General features: G+C 40.4%; 1 protein-coding gene across 3 annotated transcripts in view; it reads right to left on the bottom strand.

Moving 5' to 3' along the window:
- Positions 1-27,315, bottom strand: part of DISC1 (DISC1 scaffold protein) — a 172,935-nt gene that overhangs the window by 30,439 nt on the left and 115,181 nt on the right. For all 3 annotated transcript variants that reach the window (XR_008483208.1, XM_054280106.1, XM_054280105.1), the window contains exon 10: positions 17,364-17,424. Coding sequence is in view for 2 of the 3 variants with exons in the window: in XM_054280106.1 (XP_054136081.1) it covers positions 17,364-17,424 (61 nt within the window). In the remaining variant the exon portion in view is untranslated. The remainder of the gene's footprint in view (positions 1-17,363; positions 17,425-27,315) is intronic.

Here is a 27,315-nt window from a genome sequence, read left to right as displayed (position 1 = left end):
CAGGCGATAGCATTGAAATTTCCCCAATGCTGCATGGACCTCCCGTGGCATTAGCAGGAATGCCGTGCCAAATTCTGTCCCCGCAAATTAAGAACAGACCCCGCAGCAATTGCACCGGGACTTGGATCGATCCTTTGGTAGTTCTCTTTGTATATTTACACCAAGCTGAGGCATTCTTATAAAATTCATGAGTGGGAGTTAAATCAATAGTTTTCACCTTTGTGACTTTCGGAGCTTCAAACTGCATGCAGAGTCTCATTGTCATGGACCCAAAAATCTCCAATTCCTGAGGTTCTGTAGAAGCCACAGGAAGCAGGTGTGTCCAAGCACACCACTCTTTTATAGGATTTTTAATGACCTGCGAAATGTTAATTGCAGAGTGCCCTGGAACTGGCCATTGGTCCACTGGCAATCCAACCATGCATGCTGAAAATGGTTTACCTGGTCTTGAATGTGTCAGGCAGATACTATCTAAATTCGCTGCCCGAGCTAAAGCCTCCCATACATTTTGCCTTGGTTGACTAACAGGTAAATCTCCCCCACTGCTTACTGCAATGAATGAAAGAACGATGCACATAAGCATCATGAAACCCATTACTTTGCTTTTGTGTGAAAACCCCCCAAGGTCCTTAGTTTCTTTTATTTCTCTTCTGGGTCGTTTTTCGCAGCCTGAGTCTCGACTTCTGTCTGAGTACTCGTCTCTTTGTTTCTTGGATCAGCGTTCTCGTGCTCTCGTGTTCGGAATGGCTTCACATGCCGCACCGACACCCACTTCAGACCTCGATCTGTGGAGATACAAGCGAAACCCTTTCCCCGAGAGATTAGTTTGAAAGGACCCTCTATTTGACCTGTTTCTGGGTTTCTGACCAAAACCAAAGGATCTCCCTTTAGCTTTGCCTGTGTGTTGTTTAGAAAATATCTCACGATCGGTGGATCAGATGGATAATCCCTTTGTTGTGTTAACATTGTCTTCTTCGAGGTGCTTCTCTTTTTATATATTGTTGGAAAAAATTGCTGCATTGTTGCAGTCTCGCCACGAGATGGCGCTGTGGCTCCGCCGAGCCGACCTGGCATGTCGTGCACTTCTGCCCTCCTGCCACTAGGTGGCGCTGTCACCGGCCTCCCTGGCTCGGATGACGGTGCAATCTCGACTGCCCCACTTCCTCTTCCGGCTCGGCGTCTCCCATGAAGGGAAGGAACTGAGACTCCGAGGCTCGGGACCAAAGGCGCCAGATCTGGAGACGGAGTGGAGCCCTGGGACGTAGAATCTCTAGCACGGCCCCTCCTCACCCGCGACGTCACAGGGGACCGGGCTCGGGCCCGCCCGCGTCTTACTCTCTGCGCGTGCGTACTCTCTGAGCTACTTCCGGTGTCCCCCAAGGTGACGTCATCATCGTCTCCCCCCTGTTTCACCTCCGAGGTTCCCGCCCCTCGGTCTGTCCCGGAATCCGACCCCTCCTCCTCTGACGTTGTGTTCGCCTCTCCCGCCGGCACCCCGGCTCTACCCGCGATTCGAGCTGACCGTCGCACCGGCTCTGACGTCACAACCGCGCGCGTCCTGCGTCCCGCCGCGGCGGCCCTCTGAGGCTGCAAATTTTCCCTCAGCCCGCCTTCCGCGTTCGCGTGTGAGTCTACACCCCGGTTTTTGCGAGTTTCGCCCTCCGCGCGCGTCTCCTCATCCTCACCCGCGCTGCTCGCGTCCGCCGCCGCCGCCGCGTCGCCGCTTTCACCGCGAACAGGCCCCCCCCCCGATCCCTTATCTTCCTGCTCCCCCCCTTCTGCTCCTGACTCCTCCACACTCTCTGGAGTTTCAGGACGCCCTTGGGGTTTGTTGCATTTTTTGATCGGGGGTTTTAATATTGTTTCCCGCTCTCTTTTTTCGAGAGCCCTTTCCCCCTGGCCTTTCAAAGCCAGAGTAATTTTTTTCCCGGAGCTCTGCCGCTCCGCCCCCTTCTCTGAGGGTACCGCAGCTTCTCGCTGCTTTTCCAGTCTTTTAGACTGCACTGAAATACCTTGTAACATGATTCTTGCCGGTGAGAGTAGCTTTAACGCTGTCTCATCTTTTTTTGTTGCTAAAATATATAAATGCCTATTAATTTCTTGCCAAAACCCGACTTCGAACAAAAGATATGTCTCCGCAAGTGGGTAATTGAGCCTTGCCCATAATAACAGCTGTTTTAATTCTTTCTTTGGGATCCCTTCTGTATATAATTCTGCTACACTTTGTAAGGTGGATAAGATTTCCCGTTGTTCTTGGGAGAGTGTTGCCCCCATGATTTTATTTTGGCCTTCTTACCGAATCCGTCGTCAGCGTGGTCTGGAGGCCCTTGTTCTCCGTCCAGCAGATTACGAGGGATGGATCAGAGGCGCCTTTCTGGTCCCAGTCCAGGCCGCTCTGCTACGAGCTGTCTTCAGCAGAAGCTGAGAGATGGGATTTCTCAGTGACTGCTGATTTTTGCAGCTTCTCCCGGCCGGTTTTTTCTTTTTCTTCTTTCTTTCTTCAGGCTTCCCTCCTCTGGAGTTATCAGTGCTGTCCTCTTGGCTCTTCAGCTCTTCAGGGCTTTCCCCCCCCCGAAAGGTTTGGTGGGAGATAGCCCGCACAGCGGACGCCAGTTCTGGGATTTCTCGGCTGTTCAGATGGTCTGGGGAAAAGCCCAAAGATGGCCTTGGGCCCCCGGGTTCGAAAGGACGAGAGGAAGCTTCAGATTTGTTCTCGGTCTCGGTGTTTATTAATTGCTTATCTAAAAGATTTTCTCTTGGCCTGACAGAGTTCTGCTCAGCAGTCAGCCATGGGCACACACTGAAAGCCCCTGGGGCGGTCACCTATCTTTATACCCGGAGTTACGTATACAATATTTATCATTTTTCTCCAATACCCTCTACCCTTATTAACCAGTGTTCCCCTAGTAAGGTCCAATCCCGGAGTGCCAACATCACCACAGAAGATGGAGGCCTAGAGGAAGAAGAAGAAGGAGAAGGGCACGCCCCAATCCCTCCATCTTGCCTCTCTAGACCCCCCTGTACAGGGATCTTAAACCCTGTATCTCACACTCCAATTAACTTGTCCCTTCACCATTCACCCCAGTGAAATCCTCCCGTCCTCATACTGATGTCATCTCCCATGTGGGATCAAAGTCCAGCCACCAGACATTTCTGGCAGCATTCCAGGACTCCCGAGCCCCCCAGGGGGGGTCTTGTTCACCCTGCACCCCAGTTCTGAGAGACTGAGATCCCACACCTGACTGGTATGCAACAGCAGACTGATAAGGGAGAAACTACAAAGAAAATGTAGACTAAAACTTTTGCTTCCCCTTGGCCTGCACACTAGAAAGTCACCTTCCCGAAACATCTGAAATCAAAACTCTTTTATTCTCCCCTTCTTGCAAGTCTCCCTAATCCTATAAATGCCTTCAACATAACCTCAATTTCACAATTCAATTCCTTGCATTGTGTCTCTCTTCCCCATTCTCCTCAGGAGCCAAAAATCTCATGAAATAACTTCATATGGTTCCAATCATGTGGTTGTCTCCCAGTGTGGGAAACATAATTTCTACTCCCTTATTTTAAAGCTCACTGATAACACTTGTTTGCTGCTCAGCACTATTGTCACATTTTTCTATGTGAAAACAAGACTCACTCCCAGAAGGAGACTTCACATATTCCCTTGTCAGATAACAACCTTCCCTACCTTGGAGACTAGCTAAAACTCCCAGGCAAAGTTTGAAGCTGGTAGTGCTTTTCCCTGGCACAATCAACAGCAACTTGCTTCTCCAACCTTGCCCTCTCCTTTATAAAAAATACAATAGTATCTACAAACCACCAATTAGCTCTCCCTCTTTAAATGTGATGTTTCATTCACTAGACACCATTCTGGACCAGAACCACAGAAGCCCAAGAAAGCAATTCTCACAATCCCCATCTAACTTTCAGACTATTACATCTTCAACACCTGAAAAATTTGCTCTGGGCTGACATTTCTAGTATCTACTTTATAGCCACAGTCAGGTTCTCTGCACATCAGTCCTATCCAAAAGACATCCCAGCGTACCCAGAAAGGACATGACAGTGCAGCACAGATGTGTGGACATCACTTTCATGCAGCTCAAGAATGGTTGTTGGCAGTGGCTCTGCTTTCTGTAGCATCCCAGGAGCCAGGCAAATATGCAGGAAGGGACAGATTTGAGGGAAAAGGTGAGCAGAGCCTCCAAATCAGCCTCTAATGGGGTGGCTGTGGCACCCACATCTCCTCAAGACAGAGCAAATCTGGATGTGCAGTAGACAGAGTACCTGGAGCCAGATATCCTGTGTCCTTGTTGAGTGATCTAACCTCTACAATACTGCTATGGAACACCCACCACAGTCTTAAATTGTGTAGGGATTAGGAGCTCTCACTTCTTGGCTTGGTGAGCAAAAAGAAGAACAACAGTTCAATTCCCTCCTTGTTCACAAATTTCAGATGAGTCCTGGTGGAGAATCCCAAATACATTCAGACACTTTCTCATCTGAGATATTTAACACTGGAGACGCCCCATGTCGAGTACAAAAAACACTTAGAGAATGGAACAGAAATGTAACACTGTGTTGGAAGGAAAAATGCCATGCTGCAAGGCAACCACTCCAACACTGCACAGCCTTCTTCAGACAGCTGCTGCCTGTTGCATGCTCCCTGCTTCTTTCACATCTCTGCTTGCCCATATCTGAACTTCCACTCTGGGAACAGTGCATTTCTGTGGGTCTGGGAGCAGGGACAACAGGTCTTTATACTCCTTTCAGCTAAAAAACTTAACCCTGTTCTTCACTGCCTCTACTTTCTCCCTCTCTTTCTCCTGTTATCTAGAAGGTAACGCTGCCACTCTATTACTTGGGGTAGCTCCAGGTAGTGTCTTTAGACAAAGACATTTTGTATATATTCATAATGAGGCTATACCACCAATTCTATAAAATGCATAATTAAGGAAAAAGGGTAAATATACTATTATGATGGATTCTAAGATTTCTAAGGAATTTTCTCAGACCTCACAAAAGCTATAAACTTAAACTGCCTTCATATTGCTTTAAAAATTCCTTTCCATGCAGAATTTTTCATAGAAAGAAGCTAATAGCAACAAATAAGAAATAATATTAATGTAAAAATACATGTCCCCCCACAGTAATCTCAGTAAACAAAAAAATAAAAGAATAAATAAATATCTGCCAATGTTTTCTGCCAAATGTGTTTTAAAAAAATAGGCTTATCAACTACACTCATTATCCACAATTTTTTCCACTCAGTAAAATTACTGCATCGAGAACACTGAAAGATTAACACTGAAATCTAAAACCAGTCTGCTAAGAACTGACATATTTTCTAAAAAAACCCTATCCTGATACAGCAACTTCAGGACAGAACTACCACCTTGTATTTTATGTGAAATGTACATACCATGTGTCTGGTTTTTCCTTCCCAAAAGGCCTGTTAAAAACAATACATTCAGTGCTTAAAACCATCAATAGACATTTGATTAGTGTTATTAAAAAACAAGATACCACACAATATCAAACAATACTTCCATCATTTTGCCTTCAATTCTCCAGCCATTTATTTTACCTGGTGCAGAACTTTAATCACAGGCTGTCATCTTTTTACCAATATTCAATGTCACTATGTTATACTTAAATTATCTCCACTGGCAACACAAAATGATAGACTGCTGCAGCTGATGGTTTTCACTTTGATTCTTAACACAGGGTGGATGCAGGAATAGGACGAACATGCTGAATGCAGGAAATTCAGTAATTTACAAGGGAAGAAGGAAGGCATCTTGTTGAGAGCATTTATAATTCAATTGTGTCCCTATATTTACTTTTCAGTTTATTTTTACTGTATTACCCAATCTATAATGCAAAAAATTTACTACCTGCTTTCAGGGCTATTTATTTCTCTTTAAGAAAAGAAATGGTCCTCTGCCTTTACCTCCACTGAAACATCTATTACAAATAATCTATTCTAAGACTATTAAACTTAACTTTGATAGATGAGGAGAAATTCTACCAGGGAATTCTTCTTATTCAGCAGTTCACATGAAGTCAGCTTCTCAACTCTAGTTTATCATTCACCTAATTCATAATCTGGTAAAACACCCTTGAGTTTGGTAGTAACTCTGATAATTCAGTCTATATCCTGCTTGCCTTTGGCTCTTGCAATAACAGCAAAGCCCCACAATGTCATTAATTTTGGCTGGATAGGAATTGCTGGAATGAGATATTTTTTCTGCACTATTTAATATTTGATCCCAAATTAGATTTAAAGGAGAGGCATGAATTAGACCCCAGTTTTGAAAAACACGCATCTCAGTATTTACACATCCATCTAAGCTCTGTTCAGCTCAGCTCCTACAAAGGCCTCAACAATTTCTTGAGTTGAACCCGCAAAGTATCTGACTTCTAGTGACCTCCTCTAAAACGGAAGTCATTCAAGTCACAACCAGTTCTAATCCAAGAGAATACATTTGTTTCTAAAAGTATGCCGCAGGAAGAAAGCACAGCGTTTGCATTGAGGCCACATTCTCAGCTGCCACAAATCCACACTGCTGCAATAGCAGCAATGGCTATTTATACCAAGCAAAGAATGTGTTCTTATTTCAAAGCAATTAGAATAATGAGCCTCATCTCTTATTGCTAATTACATTTTCTGACCACAGTGCAAAGAAGCATAGAGAAAGAATTCACAATTCTCCTATAATTTTTATTCACCTCTGTTCTCTGATAGAAAACAGTTTAAAATATACTTCTCTCTCTGAAAGCATGAGAGATTTAGACTTTCATTGTCAAGGGAATTTGGGGATGTGAATCATCCTGTGTGCCACTGACCAAACAGGAATTAAGCATACATAATGATCAAAAAAGAGGGCAAAGAAATAACCTTTTAGAAGAGGCACAACTGAGAGAGGTGATATATTGTCATCATGTAGGAATGTACCTTGAAATTCAGCTTTTGTAACCAGGAAGACACACCTGGAAAAAGGAGAGTGTTGGCCAAATCCTGATGTCAATAGCCACGTGCTTACGGAGTTCCTCTGAAACATCCAAGGGCACCATATGACCTGCTGTAGTGGCAGAGTCATACAGGTTCAGGAGCCAAATCCTGTTCTGGATCAAAAGAAGCAAGGGAGAAAGGGCAAGGTCTGCAGATCCTCCTTGGCTGGACCCTGCTGGGTACAAACCCCGGCACTGCTGCTGACAGAACACTCAGAATGGCTGGGCTGTGCGTTGTCTCCCCACACTAGCACAGTACATTCCCAGTACCAAGTACATTAACTAATGAAAACTTCCAAATGCCAGTAGGAAAGACTGTCCCAGCTGCATGCAAAATAGTTATCCTACATCTTCATACTCCTGCTATGCAGATGGCAATGCTTTATTTTCTACTGGTTTAATTATCATTGTTTCTATATAACTGGGCAGCCAGGGCTTTGTGCAAAGTATCATCCAAAGACAGAGCAGGAGGACTTAGCAGCACTGCTGGATAGCAGGCAGATGGTGTCAGGCATCCATCCTCATCTTCCCTGACTGCTCCACACCCACGACTACCATTGATGACAATCCTACTCAGGACAGATGACAAAGCCTCTGTAATTGCACAAACTGGTTTCAAATCTTGTCTTCAGGGATGCATTAGAAAACATGGAGCATTAGGAAAAGGCACATCCACCCAACACTCTTCTTGCCAAGTTCAGAAGGGAGCAGGTGTTTTTCACTACATGTATTCACTTACATGCAGCCACCAAGAGCACCTGGTAAGAGAGCAAAAGCTTAATGCCACGGACCCAGAGGTGACAAACAGCTTTGCTATCCCTCCCTCCCCCTCACAGTGATATCTTCACAACTAAGGTGGGTTGAGGTTTGCATGAAATCAGCTCACAGAGAAGTCAACAGCAGGGCAGAACTGGGCAAGCACAGGTGATGCTGAAGGGCAAAGAGAAGCACTTTGAAGAGTTTACAGTTATTTTTCTCAGCAAGACTGAGAAAAATCCCATAAAATTACTGGAGATAGTCCTCTGTGTAAAGGGATATTTTTAATCAATTTCTCAAACTCGGTCCCTAGTTTTCAGACCGCCTCTCATCTAACACTACTATATTCTGCTGCATGTTTTCCTTGTTATTTGAAGGGAATGATGAAACCACTGTCCTTTAGGTTGACAGAGTGCCCAAATTTAACTCCTCAACAGCCACAGCACACTGCAAATACATCCTCATATTGTTGATCTTGGATCTTACTTTCAAACTCCCTCTGAAAATTCTAGGATGAGGTCAGTGGTCAGTGGCTGAACAATCTTTGTGAAGCACAGTGGAGCTGTTATAAAAATTATTATGTCATAGTCAGAGCATTTATGCAAAGGAAATGGAAAAATATTAAAAACAAACCACCAAAGCTAATTTTATCAATCCTCCCTCCATTAATGCAAACATACATTAGGATCAGTATCTTCAAGAGAAATTGTACAGGCTTCCAGGTCAAAAAGCCAAGAACCTACTCTGGGGAAGAGGAAGGATCCATGACTGCTGTCAGTCATGGTAGACATTCACCACTCATAAAATGGGATCCTCTCCACATTGAAAAGTATCACTAATTAACAAACAAACAAATTATTAATATGGATTTTAAACTCTTCATAAAATTTATATAATTCAAGCAAGAAGAGCACAAGAGATTAGGGAAAAAGATATGAAAAAATTTACTTTTGCTCCAAAACAGGGAAATCTCAGCACACCAAAGCAGCAAAATTATATAGAAGTACTTACTCTTAATGAGGCAGGAGTTTGCAACAGAGAGAACTACTGTGTGTGCTGGTTTTAGCTGAGGTCATTTTCTTCACAGTGGCTGGTATGGGGCTGTGTTTTGGGTTTGTGCTGAACACAGGGTTGATGATACAGAGATGTTTTTGTTTTTGCTGAGCAAGCCTTACAGAGCCAAGCCCTTTTCTGCTTGTGGTACTGCCACATTGGCAAGGAAGTTAGGGGTGCAGGGAAGGTGGGAGAAGACACAGCTGGGTCAAGTGATCCAGGCTGTCAAAAGGAATATTCCAGACCATATAATATCATGCTGTATATGTAAGTGGGTGAAAAAGGAGGAAGTTGGACATGTTTGGATTGGTGGCATTTCCCTTCCCAAGTAACTGCTCTGCGTGAGGGGGCCCTGCTCTGCTGGGAATGGCTGAACACTTGCTTGCCCATGGGAAATGGTGAATTAATTCTTTGTTTTGCTTTATTTGTGGGTGTGGCCTTCACTTTCTCCAATAAACTGTCTTTATCTCAACCTGTGAGTTTTCTCACTTCCACCTTTCCTGTTTTCTCCCTGATCCTGCTGCTGGGGCAGTGAGCGAGGGGCCGGGCAGGGCTTGGCTGCTGCCTGGGGTTAAACCAAGAGACTGTGACACTAATGAATTTTAGCAAAGTGGTGAACTGCAGCTCTACAGGCACCGCTGACCAGCACCAGAACAATGCAGCATAGGAAAAGGGCATACAGAATAAAACAAAATCCTAACAAAATGCACAATTGCAAACCAGCTTGAGAGGCTGTGAACTGTCATCATATTTCCTTTTCAAGCAAGGGCAATACTTTCTGGTTTTAGAAGGGGAGAGGCCTTGCCCTCTGACAATTTTTGCTATGCTAAGAATAAAATGAATGGAAGACACAGAGCCTAGAGGAAAAAAGGGCAAGATTTTCCATGAATAAGCAGTGAAATCCCCTGTCACCTTGTCTTTGACAATGCTGCACACTAACTACTGATGTTAATTCAGTAACTTGGAAAAAGTCCTGGATGAAACCTGAATTAATATGGACAGGGAGTTAGTAAAGGCTGTTCAACCATGTGCTTTGCTTTTTCTAAAGCTCTGAGGCACTGGAAACTGGCCTCAAATCTGACCTTTTCTTTTTTTTTTTTTTTCTAAAAGGATCTAGTTTCAATGCTGAGAATAGCTAAAAAGAACAGAGCTTTCTGCTACTTCTTATCAAACAGTATGGTCATGTGCCACAGTTCCCCCACCTCCCAATTAAAAATCAGTATTTGTGACCCAGCATCTCTGAACAGGCAAAATACAAAAACAAAAAAAGAACAATAACATTTCTGAGTTCTTAATTCTTGTGCCCTTCTTCCCTTCTTATCATCTCATACAGAAGCAAGTCTTTAAAAAATTTTATATGTAACACATATACATTGGTGCAATAATAATTGTCTACTAGGACTTAAAGTGAAAAGGTAAGTTTTGTGTTATGTCCTCTTCCCCCAGAGTACTGTGGGGTCCAAAAGCCTACCTACCTCATCCCTCCTTTCTGCAAAAATCTCCTTCCATACCTTAAACCAGCAGATGGTTCCTCAGTATATAAAACAACATTCTCCTCCTCTTGTAGCAAAAAATTAATTTCATGACTGCAAATTCAGAAGATTCCTGCTACTGACACAAAAGGTGTAGTGGGTTCCATCAATGCAATTATCTCCTGTCTTGCAGTTGCCATAGACAGAAATGGTAGTGGGGATGTTTTTCCCTTTGGTTTTTGCTTTGTTTGTTTTTTAAATATCTTTTCTTACTTGGTGCAGGAAGCAGATTGCATTCTTTGCCCCCCATTTTTAGTGCTTGGACAATGTGCATTTAATCTGCAGACAGGTATTAGTTCTGCCAGGGCTGAGAGACAAGTTCAAGGCTGGGAACAGAGTTCCATCCTGGCACAGACATGAGTTTATCAAAGGATCTCCACTAGCACATGGCACCAGATAACACTGATGATAAAACACACATTATGCTGCAGAAACATGATTAGAAACTCTTATCTGCTGCACTTCTATAGCGACGATTTCCTTTTCCATGCCCTGTGGGCATTAGCTACACTTTCCACAAGCAGAAATGAAAGGCAGAGTGAAGATTCCCCCCTTTCCTCCAGACCCAGTTAATCTAGGCTAATCCACTTCTGTGAAGCAATACCATCAAATTTCTTCTGACATTATTTAAATTTACTAAGAGTTTCCAAGATGCTATACTTTGTCAGGAAACTGCAAACATTTCCAAACATATTGCAAGTGATTGTGAAGAGAAAAAGGATATTTGGTGAGAACCTGCACTGTGGTCATGTAGAATAAGACAGATTGAAAAGTAATTGAATGTGTTTTGAAGGTGAAAACAGGGTTTCTGTGAAGCAAGTGCTTTATTATATTCCTACTATCCAACTTCCCCCTGCTCCATGAAACACAAAAGAGATAGGCAAAAATAGGTGTCCTAAGGGATAAAGTTGGAAATAAAATAAGGTAAGAATAAAATGCACAAAGTGGAAATGAGACAAGTCCAAGGAAGGAAGACAGAGGAGCCACAATAAAGGGAAGAGCAGGGGGAGAATCAAAGTCCCCTTTCTAAGACTGCTAACACCAAGACAGAGCAATTAAAGAACAGCAAAAAAGAAAGAGCACAATGCTTAAAGCAGAGGGGAAAATAGAACAAGAAAGAATACTTAAATTTTTCTTCTTTGTTAATTGGATTCACCACTGTGAAACTTTCCTAAACTATTAAAAAAAGAGGACATATCTCCCAAATAAGACTGGGCCAATATAGGAACCAAAAAATCACCTGTAAAGTATTAACTAATACACTTAGAAATTTGCTTTTCAATATTCACAGCTCTTTTTATTTGTATTTTGGGGAAGTAAACTTCCCTCACTACAATAGTACCAAGAAATCAGTGGGATCTTGCCAAATTTCCCCTCCCCTAGAGAAACACCTTTAAAATGTTACTTTTATTCACAAGTTCCTATGTTCTTGTCACCAGTGACATGGCTGAAAGTCATAATCCTTTGATTTGTAATATCATAACATTTCCCCAGCAAAGTAAGTAGTATGACAAGAGCTGATGTTTTCAGGCTGGAAAAAAAAATACCAGGAAAACACGAGCCTTTAAGAAACAATAGCCCTGTTTTCATGACAGCCTCTATTATGCAGACAGAAAAATAAGGTAACTGAAACAAAGCAGCTGTATTGTTCACAACAAGGAGAAGGGATTGTCCAAAGTAAAGCGTTTGATTGTTCCCATGAGGGTTTGGTGACACTGCAATGTGTTCTTCACATTACTGAAACATGAGAAATTGTTTGGTAGTGGTTGAAGGCTTTTTGTGTACCCTCCAGTATGATAAAACTACACAGTATGGTCAAAAGAAAACTCTTTTACTCTAAAGAACAGCAAACTACAATTAGGCAGAATACCTTCAAATGTCACTGGAGAGTGCACAGATTTCTTTCAAATTTATGGATCTGGCAAGTTATGTACATATTCACTTCATGCAGCATCAATTTCTAAACATGTTCCAAATTTTCAGTACTTTTGTTAATCACACCGAGCCTAGTCCTGCAGTCCTTTGTTGTAACAGAGGGCAACACAAGTGATTCCACTGCCATCCAAGGGCATTTTTTCATGAAGAAAAGGACCTCTCATAAACAACAGCCTGAAGTCATAAGCAAACAACACAGTTGGGAAAACTACCCCTATATAATCAATGTTAAATTAAACCACAAAATATTCCATACAAACAGGAACAACAGAGAAAGAGCTACAAATCTGCAAGGATACACAGTCCTTTTGATGTGAGACTACCTTTAAGACCATCAGCAGGGTGAAACACTGTCCTTTTAGTGTGCTGTGCTATTCAGAGCATTCATACCCAGCTCTGCTCCCAAAACCATTTCTGAAACAGTATTTTATAAAGGAGACGTGAGGCATGTGGTATGTAAGCTAACAGTGAATAATAAGGAAAGACAGTAACTTCTAAGACTGTTCATTTTCATGTAAACTGGAAGGTGATGTGGTGGCATTTAATCCTGACCTGTCCTCTTATGGCATGGGACCCTCAGAACATCTTATGTCTTGCCTGAAGGGGCAAGATCTCAGTGAAGATGGCATCCTCAAATGCATTAAAAGCATTGCCTTCATGAGAAACCTTGTTTCTGATAGAGAAAATGTGCATGCCCTTAGCAGTCTGAGCTACCAGGCTGCAGCCACATTTGTTCTGAATTAGGCAAGTGACATTTGATTGAAACTCCTAAAAGAAAAACCACACATGAGATCAGGTAAAACAGACCCTGGGCTTGATTTCTGCTGCTTTAATAAATGCAAGGTGCCTTTATCACACCAACTATCTTAACACCTCAGTGAACAAGGAGCCATGCAGATGAGCACAAGTTGCATCAGAATAAGACTCCACAACATCTTCCCTACTGTGTATCCATGGGTAAAAATTAAGGCACCATTAATATGAAAACAAACATTGTTGAACAGAAAATGAACCCAAGACAAACAGCAGAAGAGAGTCAGTTAAAGAAGAAAGGTTTTGCATACATTTGCCAATTCACCTGATGCTATATCATTCAACAATGGCAAAGTACAGTCACTGCAGTATTGCATCTTGTTATATTTATGCATTTTCCCTTTCTTGCAGGATAGTGTACACAGAAAATGGCTCAATAAAACACCTTTGTGTAATTGTCACCAGTTATTCTTGAATAATATTATTCCCCAAAAATAATTTCATGATTTCTATCTGGGAATTAGGAAAAGCCCCTTAAAAGCCCTGGTTTTGTGATGAATGGAAGTCACAGCATAATCTTTTGAGGTCTGGAGAACAGTACAATCACATTAAATTCCCTCAGCTCAAGAAATGTCATCTTTACATCAGCTGGTATAAAAAATTGTTTCCAGCCTGAGGCAGCTATGATAAGGGATTTAGAAGTCATCACCATGTGGGCCAAGAGATACAAAGGAATGCATCACCACATATAAAGTGTCTGCTTCTCAGAATTTTGGAGCTAATGTTCTCACAGCTGTGTATGACTTAGACCAGCTGGGAAGAAGAAAGGAACTAAATTAGTCACTAGAAGGATCTAATATTTTGTCTAACCTGCATTTTAACACTCCAGCAGCAGAACTGTTGGTAAGCAAAATAAGATCAGATCATTATCCAGCGAGGGATGGGGCTGTGAAGTCTCTTGGAAGCACAGTAGAAAACACACAGTCCTGGGGGCAGGCAGGCAAAGACGACATTTCAGTCCTATCTGTGCACTGCTGAGATACTACCAGCAGCTGGAACAGCCCTCAGCACAACTGAGGGGGGTCATAGGTTACACAAAATTACCACAGACCATCTGGCACTCCCAAGCATGCCTGTGCTGCTCCACAGACAAGAGGGAAAACCTTTTGGAAAGACTTACTCAGTAGCCTTAGCACAGCAGTTTCCCTACAGCAGGCATCAGAGTTTCTGTAACATGACACACAGGCACTAACAGCTCAAGATGAAATCTTTAATGGCATTTACAGCACTCTTGACTAGGATCAGTGTGTGACCCTCACCCATTTACATGACTAAAGCTCACTTATGGCAGAATTTGGTGGTTTTTGAAAGAGTTGGATGGTTGAAGTCCACTTTATTCATGGTAATGATATAAAGTGCTAGCAAAGCCTTCATTTGGTGTAGAAATAAGTGAAATGAAAAAAAACTCCCACTTTCTGTGGCAGAACAAGGGTCCCAGGAGAAGATGCTCATCTGAATTTCAATGAGCTAGAGCAATTACTGTAAACATCTCCTGTACAATCCCTCCTAGATGGCTCAAGTGATGAGCTGAAGTTACCAACACAAAACTTCTTGTACTTCAGATATTCACACAGAGGTCTCTGCTGAACTCACTTTTATTATTCTAACTCTCACCACTTTTGCACATCTCCTGCTTCCTAACAAAAGGTAAGCAATGGTATTTACACTCTCAAGAGAGCAGCCAGTTATTTAATGTATAAACTTGGAGAATGGCGTGCTGTATGTTGGTGACTGGGAAAGAGACAGACAGCAGTTTATTAAGCATGCTATTTGTTCATTCTTTTATTGGAGGATACTGTCTTCAATGACTGTCAGTCTGCTGTCAGAAAATAACCTATATTTTAAATCAGGAAAAAAGAATGTCAAGTAATCTGTATACTTAGTGGGTGCTTTGCCTTCCTTGGGGTGAAGCTATCAGGTACTGAACATATTTCCATTTTTTGTCAATGCATGTTTTCCCTTTTTTTTCTTTAGATACAAGGCTATCAAAAGAGTAGCATTCCTAATGAAACATATTCTATTAAGCTCCCTGACAATGGATGCATCTTTTAGGTCGCAGTGAAAAGTACTGCATTTATTTTAAAAACCAACCAACTAACAAACAAAAAAACTCAAAACTTCCACCTCCCCAAAAAGTACTCCAGCATATGAGCTAGGTTACCCTCCCCTCTCTGCATTAAAAAAAAAACCAAAAATAAATGGACAAGAGGAATATATTCCAAACTTTTCTTAAGAAAATAAAAGAGAAAAGGGAAGGGGGGGAGGGAAATTAACTGACAAAATTGATTTTTTGAAACTTGAATCTTCATTAAAGCTATTTTGTCAAGAGATTTCTTCATTAACTTTCTTTTCCTTCTGTTACAAAGTGGTCAAAAATGACATTTCTAAGAGGTCTGCTTTACTTTGAAGCTGTATCTTAAATTGAAGTGTTCTCAATCTAGGCTGTTTCTATTCGAAACATTACCTGGCAAAATTATAGGTTTCATTCATCTGGAGAAAAGCTTTGGAGGTTTATTTGAATTCATGCTACCCAGACTTGATCCTCTTTTGGTTTCAAGAGCCTCCCCAAAAGTGCATCCATGAGCCAGATGCAAATTCTATCTCTGTCTAAAATGTAATCTTAAAACTTACTCTTTAAACTTTCCTTAGAGACTCCTTCTTTAGCTTATGATATATACAAATGAGTAATCTGAGCATTTATATGAAGACCAAAAAAGAGAAACTCTCTCAAGTTACTGCTCTAAGCAGGGGCAGGGTCCGGGGAAGCCTCTTGGGCTCTTGCTTGCTTTTCTATTTTATTGCTCAAGCTGTAAAGCAGGTGTCGCTAACTACTTAAAGAAACTAAAAAGAACCTATAAAAACACCAAATATCTATAATCACCTAAAATTAAAATAGCATAAAAATAAAATATTTTTCAAGACACAGTATCTTGGAAACTTCTTTCTCATAAAAACATGAAAGAGTTTCTCTTTCCATCAGTATTCAAATTCTTAGCTCTTAATTACTTTAACTATTTTTAGACTAATAACATTTGCACATCTTGGAAAACAAGTTCAGGACTGAATCTTCACCATCTGGGACCTGCAAATTCTATCTGATAAACCTCTGGAAGGAGAAACAAACATACAGCTTCTGTAAGTATTTAACACTTAAAGAGAAATTTACATCCTTCTGGGAGCCTGATACGTCAATTAAATCCATTCACTCTAGAAACATCAAAACTTGTTGCTATACTTTATTTTTTAATAACGAGTATGGTTTTCAAAAAGACAGCATAAAAAGTCCTTGAGACTTGTCTTAAACTTATGGACTGAGGTATATGGAGTAAAAATGTTATTAAGAGAGAGCTAAGCAGCACACAGAAACAAAGCTTGATCTTCAGGTCTGTTTCCAACATTTTTTCATTCAGATAGGAATATCTTTTAAATTTATGAGTTGAGTAAAATAAATATTTCTATATTCAAAAGCATGAGTGAGCAAAATATATAAAACCTTATCTTTATCAATAGAACAAAAAATAGCAAGGGCAACAATTTATTAATTATACCTGCTCAGTAACGGACATGGAAGTAATGCTTAGTTGGTGGATTACATTTTATTATGACACAAACTCCAATTACAACCCACGAAAGCCTTTTAAAATACAAATATACTCATTCAGGGCAAAACAGTACTGTAATATTGGCTAACCATATTTCAAGGAGAATCCTAAAGTCAGAGGGGTCACCTAGAACCCTCTTCACACAGCAAAAGAAGGAAATAGAAACGTTTTTTTAAAAAAAAGGCATAAAAAGATGTAAATTCTGCATAAGGATTCAGTTCTTAAAATATCTCTATTGTTGTCCTGGTTTGTATTTGCTCTCTCCAATACCCCAAACTGGTATTGACTGTCATTATTTGCTAAAGATGTCCAGAACTCTGCTAAGGGATTCTTTTGGCCCTGCTCAGTGTTGGTTTTTGCATAGGAGCAGAAGGGTGATTTTTCACCCAGCTGTCATATCCCCAATACTTGAGGCTGGACCACTGCTGCTCCAGAGCAGCCCTTTGCACTGGAGAACACAGTGATTCTTTCTTTACCTGCACCCATTTCCAGGCTGCTGAATGCAGCCATGAACAGAGCTCTTAACACAAACAGTATTTCCTACTTTGAACTATTTTTGGTATTATTCTAATGCAAGTTCCTAACACTTTTATGCATATCAATGCTGCATGTACAAGCATTTTTAAGATTTCAAAGGTTTTCATGATACCATCCTTACCTATGTAGTTTATCCTCCAGAATCTCCATGTACTTCTCAGCATTTTCTTTTACACTGGTCACTGCAAAATAAAGGCAAAAGTTAGGTAATGATATAACTTTACAGTTCTGAGGGGGTTTTCTTTTTTTAAACCAACTCATCTCTTACCCACATATTTTACACATGTCACTTAGGAATAAGAATTTCATTAATCTTTTTCACATTCAAATTGCAGTGTGGGTGTCTTCTCCCTTTTTTCTTGAAAGTCTATTGTATCTATATTATAATAACAGATCAATAACAAATGCATTAACCTCTTGGCTGGGCCAGAAAAATGTTGAGACTAACAAACACACAGTATGCAGAAGCTTCCTCTTGACAAAATAAAAAACAAATAAAGGCAACAATGACAGCTAAAAAAAATCATCCCCACAAAAAAAAGAAATATTATCCATTACTCCTCTTTACCTTCAGGAGAAGTAAGCCAGCCTTACAAATGCATCAGTCCATGCAGAACAGTCCTTTAAACTATTATCAATCTCGTATCAAACTTTTCTGATAAAACCAAAACACTACAGAATGAAAAGAAATAACACTCAAGATTGTTATGAAATTTAGGTTGGGGTATTTTGTGGTTGGTGTCTGGGGAGATAGTTGTGTGTGTGTCTGTTTATTTTTAAAGCTCAGACCTAGACATTCTCTTAGCCCCTACAACTTCTTCACCCAGAAGACACTCCAAAAGTCTACTTACCATAACACACAACAACAAAGCTGTTCTTTTGAATGACCATTGGTACTCCATCAATGGTAGAAAGTAAACCTCTTCCAGGAAAATGGAGGCTTTTAGATAATAACCATTTCCACAATATGACAGCTTTTCTTCCCTCCTCCCTATAAGCTGCTTGCAAAGTCCAAGTCTCATAGGACTGTAAATCACTTGGTCTCTTTTAAAGTCTTAATTCATTGTACATCAAATATACATTTTATATGAAGAGGGATCCTACAGAGCATCATTGTTTTTATGGGGAAAACATGCTAAATGGGTCAGGTACCCTGTGAGTTTACACACTCATCTCCCCCACTTTCCTTACAGTACGATGGCTCCAAGCACAGGTTACACAAAAGTGTTTTCCTTTTCTGTGTTTGTTGGGATTTTTTCCCCTCATAAAGTTGAATGTCACCCACCAAAGCCTGACCTGAAAACTCAGCATTAGCCAAATCAGCTGTGCTAAAGTTTACACACAGAGGAGCTCACTGAGGTAATACCATTAGCAGCAAGCATCAGGGTCAGTGTAACATCGACTGTCTGCAGAAGGTGGTGTGTACCAGGTCACACAGCAGTCACACATCACTGAAGCTGTCTGCAATGCAACAGCAGGTATAGAACACATGTTGCAGGTTGATTTACTTGTTCGTTGTTTTGTTTTGTTTGATATATGAGTTTATTAGATTAGCAAACAAGCAAACCAGCCAAACAACAAAAAGCCTGAAACAATCAAAAAACCCAAACCCACCATAGCCCCAGCAGTCTGGAAGCAGGATTCTGAAATATTTTATTGTACATAGACAACTCGACTAGTTTATACATTCACAGGCCAAATTACTCATTAGAAAAGTGCTGATGGATGTTATGCAAAAGGGTTTATAAGGATTTCTGCAGTGGCACTGGAGACTAAATAACTTTCCCTAGTTTGTAGCAGGTCTGTAAATACAGCGCTTAGTAAAAGCTCACAGTTTCCTTACCATGCTTTTATTCCTACACTTCCTGTAGAACTGTGGAGAGCCTGCAAGCTGGCAAGTCTTTCTTTAATGACACACTACAGCTTTATAAAAATGGCCAGCACTTCTTGCAAACTCCCTATCCATCAATCCCCAAATGTGCTGACCTGAGGCCCGGTGCACACTTTGATAGCAAATAGCTTCAAGGTGTTCGGGTGCTGTACTTCCCCTTCTCTTGCCATTGTCACAGTGTCCTTCAACGTGAGCTGTTACAACTCTGGGGCTTATTCTTTTGGATAATAAAGTCAGCAGATATTAATTTTTGGAGAGGGATGAGAAGAGGTGGAGAATCTGTTTTACACTCACTTTGTTTCTAACCGATATAGTGACTTCTTACATTACATGAAAGATAAACCTTGCTTTCAATTTCTCCTGCTGTGCTTGTCACTTTTTAATTGGGTTTGATCTGATAGAGTAATTCGCACTTTCACAGTTCAGTCCTGCCCCTACATGCAATTTTACAATGCCCTTGAAGCACACAGCTTAATATATCAGCATTATTCAATGACAAAAAGTAATGGGCAAGAATACACCACTAGTCAAAAGTAGGTCAGCAAAAAGCTAACACTCATTTGGAAATCACCTCACATCACTAAACCCTACTCTCTCCTGTCAAACGTTTTAACTACATTAAAAGAAATGCAAACTTTGCTGCTGAAAGAGAAAGCTCCCCAGACTAGCTTTGTCTCCTTGCCTTCTTCTCCGTGTAATTGGAAAAGCTGTGACCTGGAGATTTTGCTGGAAGGAAAACATATCTTAAAAATCTGAGTAAGGTTACTTCCCTTGCAACAAACACAATACTTTCAGCCTTTTATATCATCCATTGAAATAGAAGACAAGCAAAAGATTAGCAGATTTTTTGTTCTAATTTAATGAATCTATTCACCATCACTTCAAAGCAAAAAAAAAATGCAAACAGGAAACTGTATGTGCTTTCAATCTGGCCAAGAAGGTACTAGATGACAGAGAAAGAAAAGAAATAATAATTTATGAGATTCTTCTCTGCATGCCAAATGGTTTATTTTTACATTTAAGTGAATGGGGTTGTCTTTTTCCATCAGTTCTCTGGGGATTTACATGCTTAGCTTATATTAGCCTTGAGGGGAGTTATTAAAATAAAGAAATATAAATTCTCTATTAAAATAAAGAAGTATAAATACTTTCAGAAGATCAAAACACCAGGTTATTTGCTAAGACTAAAAATAAACTTCTCTTGTGAAGTCTTAATTGAAGAAAAGTGAGTCAGCATTTCTTTCCCTTGTTTTATCTTAAATTTTTCTTGCTTCTTAAAACAAAGTCCAATCTTGGAATCAGTTCTGGGCAGAGAGGACTGAGAAGCAGCAGTGAGCTCCTGTGGTGGCCTTTTAATTGCTACAGAATGTAAATCTGCTCCTTTAGAAGCTGCACAGATACCATTCAATAATTAACCTACATAGCATTCCTTTAAAATATCATTACGTGTCATTTCTCATCTGAAGGCAGCCCCAGTGGGGTAATGCTATTTCTGTTACTTACAGAGATTATTCAAGCCCGCACATGAAAGCCAAACATTACTTTTATTCTTCAGTTTCTTATTCTTCGGTCCTCAAAATTGAAATTAAAAAGACCTATGGACTATAAAATATGCTTTGGATACTATGATCAATATTTTCTAAAACTTTATAAAACCTGAGTATTTGACTGGAGATACCTCAAACCCAGTGTTCCTATGGATGCTCCAGATGTAAATGGTTGGCAACTCAGAAGAATGAATCTTTAAAATTGAATAGGGGTCTTAAAAAATAGTAGTCGATATCACAGTAGTTTTCACAGATGAGTAGTTCTTTACCAGTCAAGTCATTCACCGAGTCCAAGAGATACAAAGCCTGAAGTAAAGTTTTTGCCTTCCATCCCAGAAGGTATTATTTCTTTTTTTTTTTTTCTTTTTCTTGTTCTTTTTTTATGGATAGACAGTGTGGATGAATAATGACACATAGTTTTACACAAAATTAAAGGTTGGAAGAGATGTAATAGCTCCTACACCAACACCCAGCATAAAAAGAGCTGCCAGACATTACCTGCCTGCATGACAAGCCTGATACCTACAAAATTAGCCTTTCTGATCCACAAGCATAATGTTCCTTCTCAAATATTACATTATGTAGAGCAAAACTCCCACTGGTGTGACAGTGTTCACAGGGGTTTTAAGATGAGGAAAGAGACGAGGATTTGACTTCATGTTTCAGAAGGCATGATTTATTATTTTATGATATATATTACATTAAAATTATACTAAAATAATAGAAGAAAAGGTTTCCTCAGAAGGCTAGGCTAAGAACAGAAAGGAAGGAATTACAGAGGTTTGTGTCTCGGACAGAGAGCTGAGCTAGCTGGGCTGTGATTGGCCATTAATCATAAACATCCAAGATGGGCCAATCACAGGTGCACCTGCTGCATTCCACAGCAGCAGATAATCAATGTTTATATTTTGTTCCTGAGGCCTCTCAGCTTCTCAGGAGGAAAAAATCCTAAAGAAAGGATTTTCATGAAAAGATGTCTGCGACACACTGGCTTCAATGACATTTTTGCCTGACTTAAGGATCTAGGAATAAAAATAAAAAAAACTGCATAGACATGTATTGATCTGAGGACAGAATTAGGTGTGAAGAAGGCTGACATGTTGCTTCTCCTGTCATTATACTTTTTTTAATGTAAAAATTGTTATTCATACTAATATAAAATGAAAGCAGAAAATGATTCTATGCAAACCTGCCTGATCTTTTCTGTCATGAAAGATGTACTACATTAATGTGTGAAGTTGGGGTCTGAAAAACTGAAGAATGGCTTTGATATATTTAAAGGTTCACTTGAAAAGAGTGACACTTGACATGACATCTTAGCTGCCCAACTACATGTCATGATGATTTATCAAGCCTCAGTAACAAGATTTTGCATTACAGAATGGTAAGGAATTTTGCATCCTGCAGACAGACAGGGGAAAACCCCAAAGAACAAGCTCTGTGAAGAACAATGGCTACTCTCCTATGCATTGTTCTCAAGGAACCAAAGTAGAAAGAACAGCAAAGGTCAGGATTAAAGGCACAAAAATAAATGCCTTATTTAAGAAGTGTAAATACTTTTAAAAGGCAAATGAAATTCTATGCTGGTTCTCTGTCATCCAGTAATGAAGTAAATACTGAGATACATAGTTATTATCTGTCTTTTCCAGTAATTGTGGTTTGTTCTAAGAAATGTACTAACCCTCTGAATAACATTGCAACACAGCACAAAATAACTGAGGGAACTACTGCCACCAGACATGAGATGGCAAAAATTTGGGAGGTCAAATGGACTGGCTATTCTGCAATTAAAAACACTACATAAAGGTGAACTGGAAACACAAACATCTGTACTGAACATCTAAGAAATGAAAGCCAGACATTTAAAGACAACCTAATCTTACTTGACTAGAGTAAGATTGAGTTATGGAATCATCTCAAATTAGGCAGAGAATATTTTCAACTAGAGCTGAAAATATTCTTTACCTAATTTGAGATGATTTCATAACTCAATCACAAGGTTTTTTTCCATAACGCAAAATCACAAGGTTTTTCCCTCTTTCTGTAAGCAGCTGGCCTGGAGAATAGGATACTATCCTGCCACAGAAATGGAAAGCTGTGCTTTGCAGTGGCATAGCACTGGCAGGCAGCTCAGGAGCAGCAGCTCTGATGGGTCTGAGACCTGTGAATGCAGCAGGGCTGTACCATGCAGGGCTGCTAGACACCCTCAGTCCCTCTGGACAGAAAAGATGACTGCAACAACAGCTGGGTGATTCAGTCATGTTGATCTTATCATAATCCCATCCCACAGGAGAAGAGAGGGCTTTCAGGGATCCACTGTCAAATGACACTCCACTGCTTTCAGAGCTCTCAGAGGGATGGAGTATGTAGTATCTTGTCCATGTGAACATTTCCATCAGCATCACTTTCCTCTCCAGCACTAGACAGTTAACTGCTCTGATATCACAGGGCAGCACTTCTCTTACATAGAAGCAAACAAATAAAGGTTCCATCTGGAGCATCACTGTCTTAAAACATTTTGCTCACTCTCACATTTAAAATCTTGTAGGATATTTCCACTTTATACTCTCTCACTCTGGAAAAATATGGGAAGTAATAAAAATCTATGAAGAGTAATAGAGAAATACAAAATTGGCACAACACAGGACAGCATAGCGTTTTGGCCCTAATACTGCACTGAAACAGGAAAAGACTGAAACAGTGTGAACAACTCACCTTCCTCAGGAAGTTCCCCTTGGAGCTGTGGATTACAGAGCGTCTACTGTTCCATTTCTCCCTAGCACCTGGGTACATCCTGAGCAGGAGGAAGGCTAGTCTAACCTCCAGACATGCACGGGTAGGCACTGCAAGCCCAGGAGAAACAGCTTCCTCTCTTTAGGAGATCACATAAAGGCCAAGTTTGGCCAAATTTTTCCAGGTCATTTGGAAAGATGGCAGTATTTTACACATTGTAGAAGCAGGAAAAGAAAATGCCCCTTCTGCTCGTGTCAAAGTTCTCAGAATATTTACAGATGGCTTAATTTGTAGACCTTGGTGCAACAATGATTTTGAGTATGCAATAAGACAAGTGGCACCTTGCCTTTGATGCAAAAAATTACAACTAAACATAGATAGCACACAGAAGATACTGATTTTAACAGAGAAGCCACATTCTGCTCTCAAATTAGATGTCAGAGCAGATATAAGTTATGGAAAATCTCAGAATGAACAGAAGTTTGACAAAGAAGTAAAAAACAGAAAATAGATGTTACAAAGAGAAATGACAGGAGGTGCCAGCAGCTCTGCCTATAACAACTGACAATTTTGTCTTTGAGCAAGGTATAAAAGGTTTGCAGAGGCGACAAGGAGCACCCTGCATAAAAAGGTACATTTGAGAAACAGACATTCCCAGAATCTGCCTCCTGAACCTTCTTTGTTGCATGCAGCACTTTTCATCCAAAGAGACAGGTGACCCTTCAAGTTCTGTGATGATTAAATTGCCCACATTCAAGAGAATTACCATACTTTCACATGGTTTCTGAGTTTCTTTCAAATTTCTGAAAAATCTGTCAAACCTGACACAGGGATTCCTTCCATGCTACATGTGGGAGACAGCAGGCAGAAGGAGGCAAATTACTTTCAGTAAATAATTTATTTAAAAAAAACAAAAAACAAAACAGCTGAAATTTTACGCATTGTTTTATTACACAGTATCAAAGCAAGCATACTGATTCTAAACTGAAGGGGCAATAGGCCCAGCAGTCACCAGAGCTCATAATAACATGAAAAAAGATTGGCCTTGATACTTTAAGAGACTATATAAAGAGTAGGGAGAGTAACAAAGCACACAGCACCAGACCACCCACCTGTGCAGCCCCAGGTCTGGAAGCAGCCTCCTGGCCTTCCAACTTCTGCCCTGCATGCACCACCTCTGCAGTAACCACAGGCTAGCTGCAGATCCCCTATCACAGGTTTGGTTACTTTTCCACAAATTATTCAAAAGCTACAAATGATTGGAGTGCACTAAATGGAATTTTAAATTGGCTGCAGAAAACCAGGGAGAAAGCCATTCCTACATTCTCACTTCAGGAAAATCTGTGCTCAAATGAAACGCTCTCTCTGCTTTACACTGCTGACATAAATAAGCCAACTTGCCCCAGACAGGTTTTCTCCATTGCAGACAGTTAACTTTATTTTTAAACTTTATTTAAAATCAGCTAGGACATGGACTCATGCGCAATTTCCAGCTCCAGAGTGACTGTATAGTGCCACTTCTGGAAGAATGCTGGAGATCTTCACTGATAACATCCTCAGGGGATGAAGGCTCCTGAACTCTCCTATGGGAAAGTGAAGGCTGAATTTTCCTCTCCCATTCCATCACATGGATAGGACCATCCTGTTTTCCTTGCTTCTCTGCAGCTGCTAGAATCATTGTTTACACTTTGTTAGACAACTTACTAACTACTTCAGTATTGAAAGTATCTCTTTTCCAAAACCCATGAGAAAAGTTTCCTTTCACTTTCTATTCTTTTCTCTTGCATTCTTTACTAAGCAACTGGGGAGGAATGAAGGGGAAGGCAGAGGTATCAGAGAGCAATCTGCTTACATTTTCTCCTACCTGGTTCTCCTCTCTTCCTGTTTACCACCTATTACTTCAATCTTCTGCTGACCATCTGTTCAACCTCCCTGCTCCAACAACAAAAAAAATTTCCTTTTTTCCTTTCTCCTCACAAAGCAAAGCCTGAACATCAAGGAGAGCCATGTGTCCAGCTTGTCCTCTGTAGGTTGTCAGCAGTCACAAGACATCATCTGGAAATCATTACTCACCCGAACAAGGCAACCAGACTCAACATGTGCAAAGGCACCAGAGGAGTTCAAACTCCTTACTTGAATTGCCACAAGTTTTTCCTGGAAGTAAGATTTATTTTAACACTGTTAGATAAGATAAAAAGACCCAGAATGAGCCCTTTATACAGCTATCCAAGACAAACAACAGAGAACAATTAAGGCTTTATGCACAGGCTAAGCTCCATGACAATTACTGACAACACCTAATGCCTATGTTATGAAAGGCAGGAACAGGTCAAACATTTTTGTGTGACAGACAAACTATAAAACAAGTGAAATCACAATTCAATTTTTGACTTAAGAGGATACTTTACAGCTAATATGGATGATCCATAGACCACAGGACATGTCACGGCCATTCAACAACATCAAGGCCTCTAAAAGACACAGGAGCTGGTTTCAGGCAGCTGTTCTGCTGAACTTCCACGTACGCAGTCTTACACCTAGTGCTTTAATACCTAAATTGCAACTAAAAAATTATATTAAATTACTAACCCACTTTGGCGTTTTAATTGAAGGTCACAAAGGAAAGATGAGCAAAGATTTTTCTCTATCACTCTAAACCCTCCAGAAATTTTTTTCTAAAAGGACTCTGCAAAATGTCATGCTAGTCTTAATGCTGCAGATTATTCTTTTCCTATCTCAACATGCTTGCTAGTCAGGCCATACAAATTAGCAAGAATCCAGGCACCTACAGAGAGAGACAGCCCTAAGTCAGAGGATAAAATATATTTTTACTTCAACAAATATAATTAAATATTTGAGAAACTGTGTTCAAAATTTCTTTATAGAAGAAAACCACATCATTGCAACACAGAAAAAAAAATTAGAAAACTGGAATTTGCCCCCAAATGCTGCTGTAGAATCTGGTTACTAAAAGAGATTAAAGGGAGAGCAGCATACAAGCATAAGAGCTTTGAAAAGTAACAAAAAAAGTGGAAAAAAAGTGAAAAAATAAGTGAAAAGCCAATGCTCTTACTGACAAAGGAAAATCACAAACAGTTACCTTCATGGTAGAACAAATTGCTACTAAGACATCAGTCCTTCAGACAATTTTAAAGAAAGCAAAGTAGAGCTTCAAGGTATATACTGAAGGTTAGAAGTAATACAAATTGATGAGAAAGAATATTCAGAATTCCAAGCCATTTTTTAACAACCTTGAAATGACATCAAATAAAACAGGGACTTCCGGCACCAAGGCTTACAAACGATACCTGCAAATAGCTTATGTTTTTTGTGCTGCTGTTCTCTCCAAGGATCTAGAACAGGTCTTGAAACTTCAGAGAAACAGCAATTTCTTTTTTAGAAAATAGCTGACAATGATACCGTGATACAGAGAAGCAGTGTCCCACATACATGGAAGTCTTCAGAAACTCATTTTAAACTATTTGACCACTGTTGGCTGTACCAGTCACGCTTTCTGCAATGCAATTACAGGGCTTCCAAACAAGAAAAAATGTGAAGCTGCTCAGCAGAGAGGTTGAGCAGAGCCTGTTCTGCAGCCATTTCAGGGACAAGAGAACTTTAATATACCACTTTCCTTAATCCCTAATAATCTTTGCCCTAGCTGCTTCCTCCTGACATTATGCAACCTGCACATAAGGCATATGAGTTTCATTAAACCCACAAGCAATGTTTTGCTATGCCTGACATATCAATGTAAACATGATGCTTTTGACCATGAACATTCAGTGATGCCTTAAAAGCCTCTCTGCTCCTTACACACAAAGCTGGGGCCGAGATTTACACAATGTAAGTGGGAGAATTACTGCAGCTGAGCAAAACAGATGTACCTACAAGAATGTACG

The sequence above is a fragment of the Melozone crissalis genome, unplaced genomic scaffold, assembly GCF_028551555.1.
Source record: "Melozone crissalis strain CALT ecotype California unplaced genomic scaffold, PUWL_Pcris_2 ptg000027l_1, whole genome shotgun sequence".
NCBI lineage: Eukaryota > Metazoa > Chordata > Aves > Passeriformes > Passerellidae > Melozone > Melozone crissalis.
This window is presented reverse-complemented; position numbering and strand designations above follow the sequence as displayed.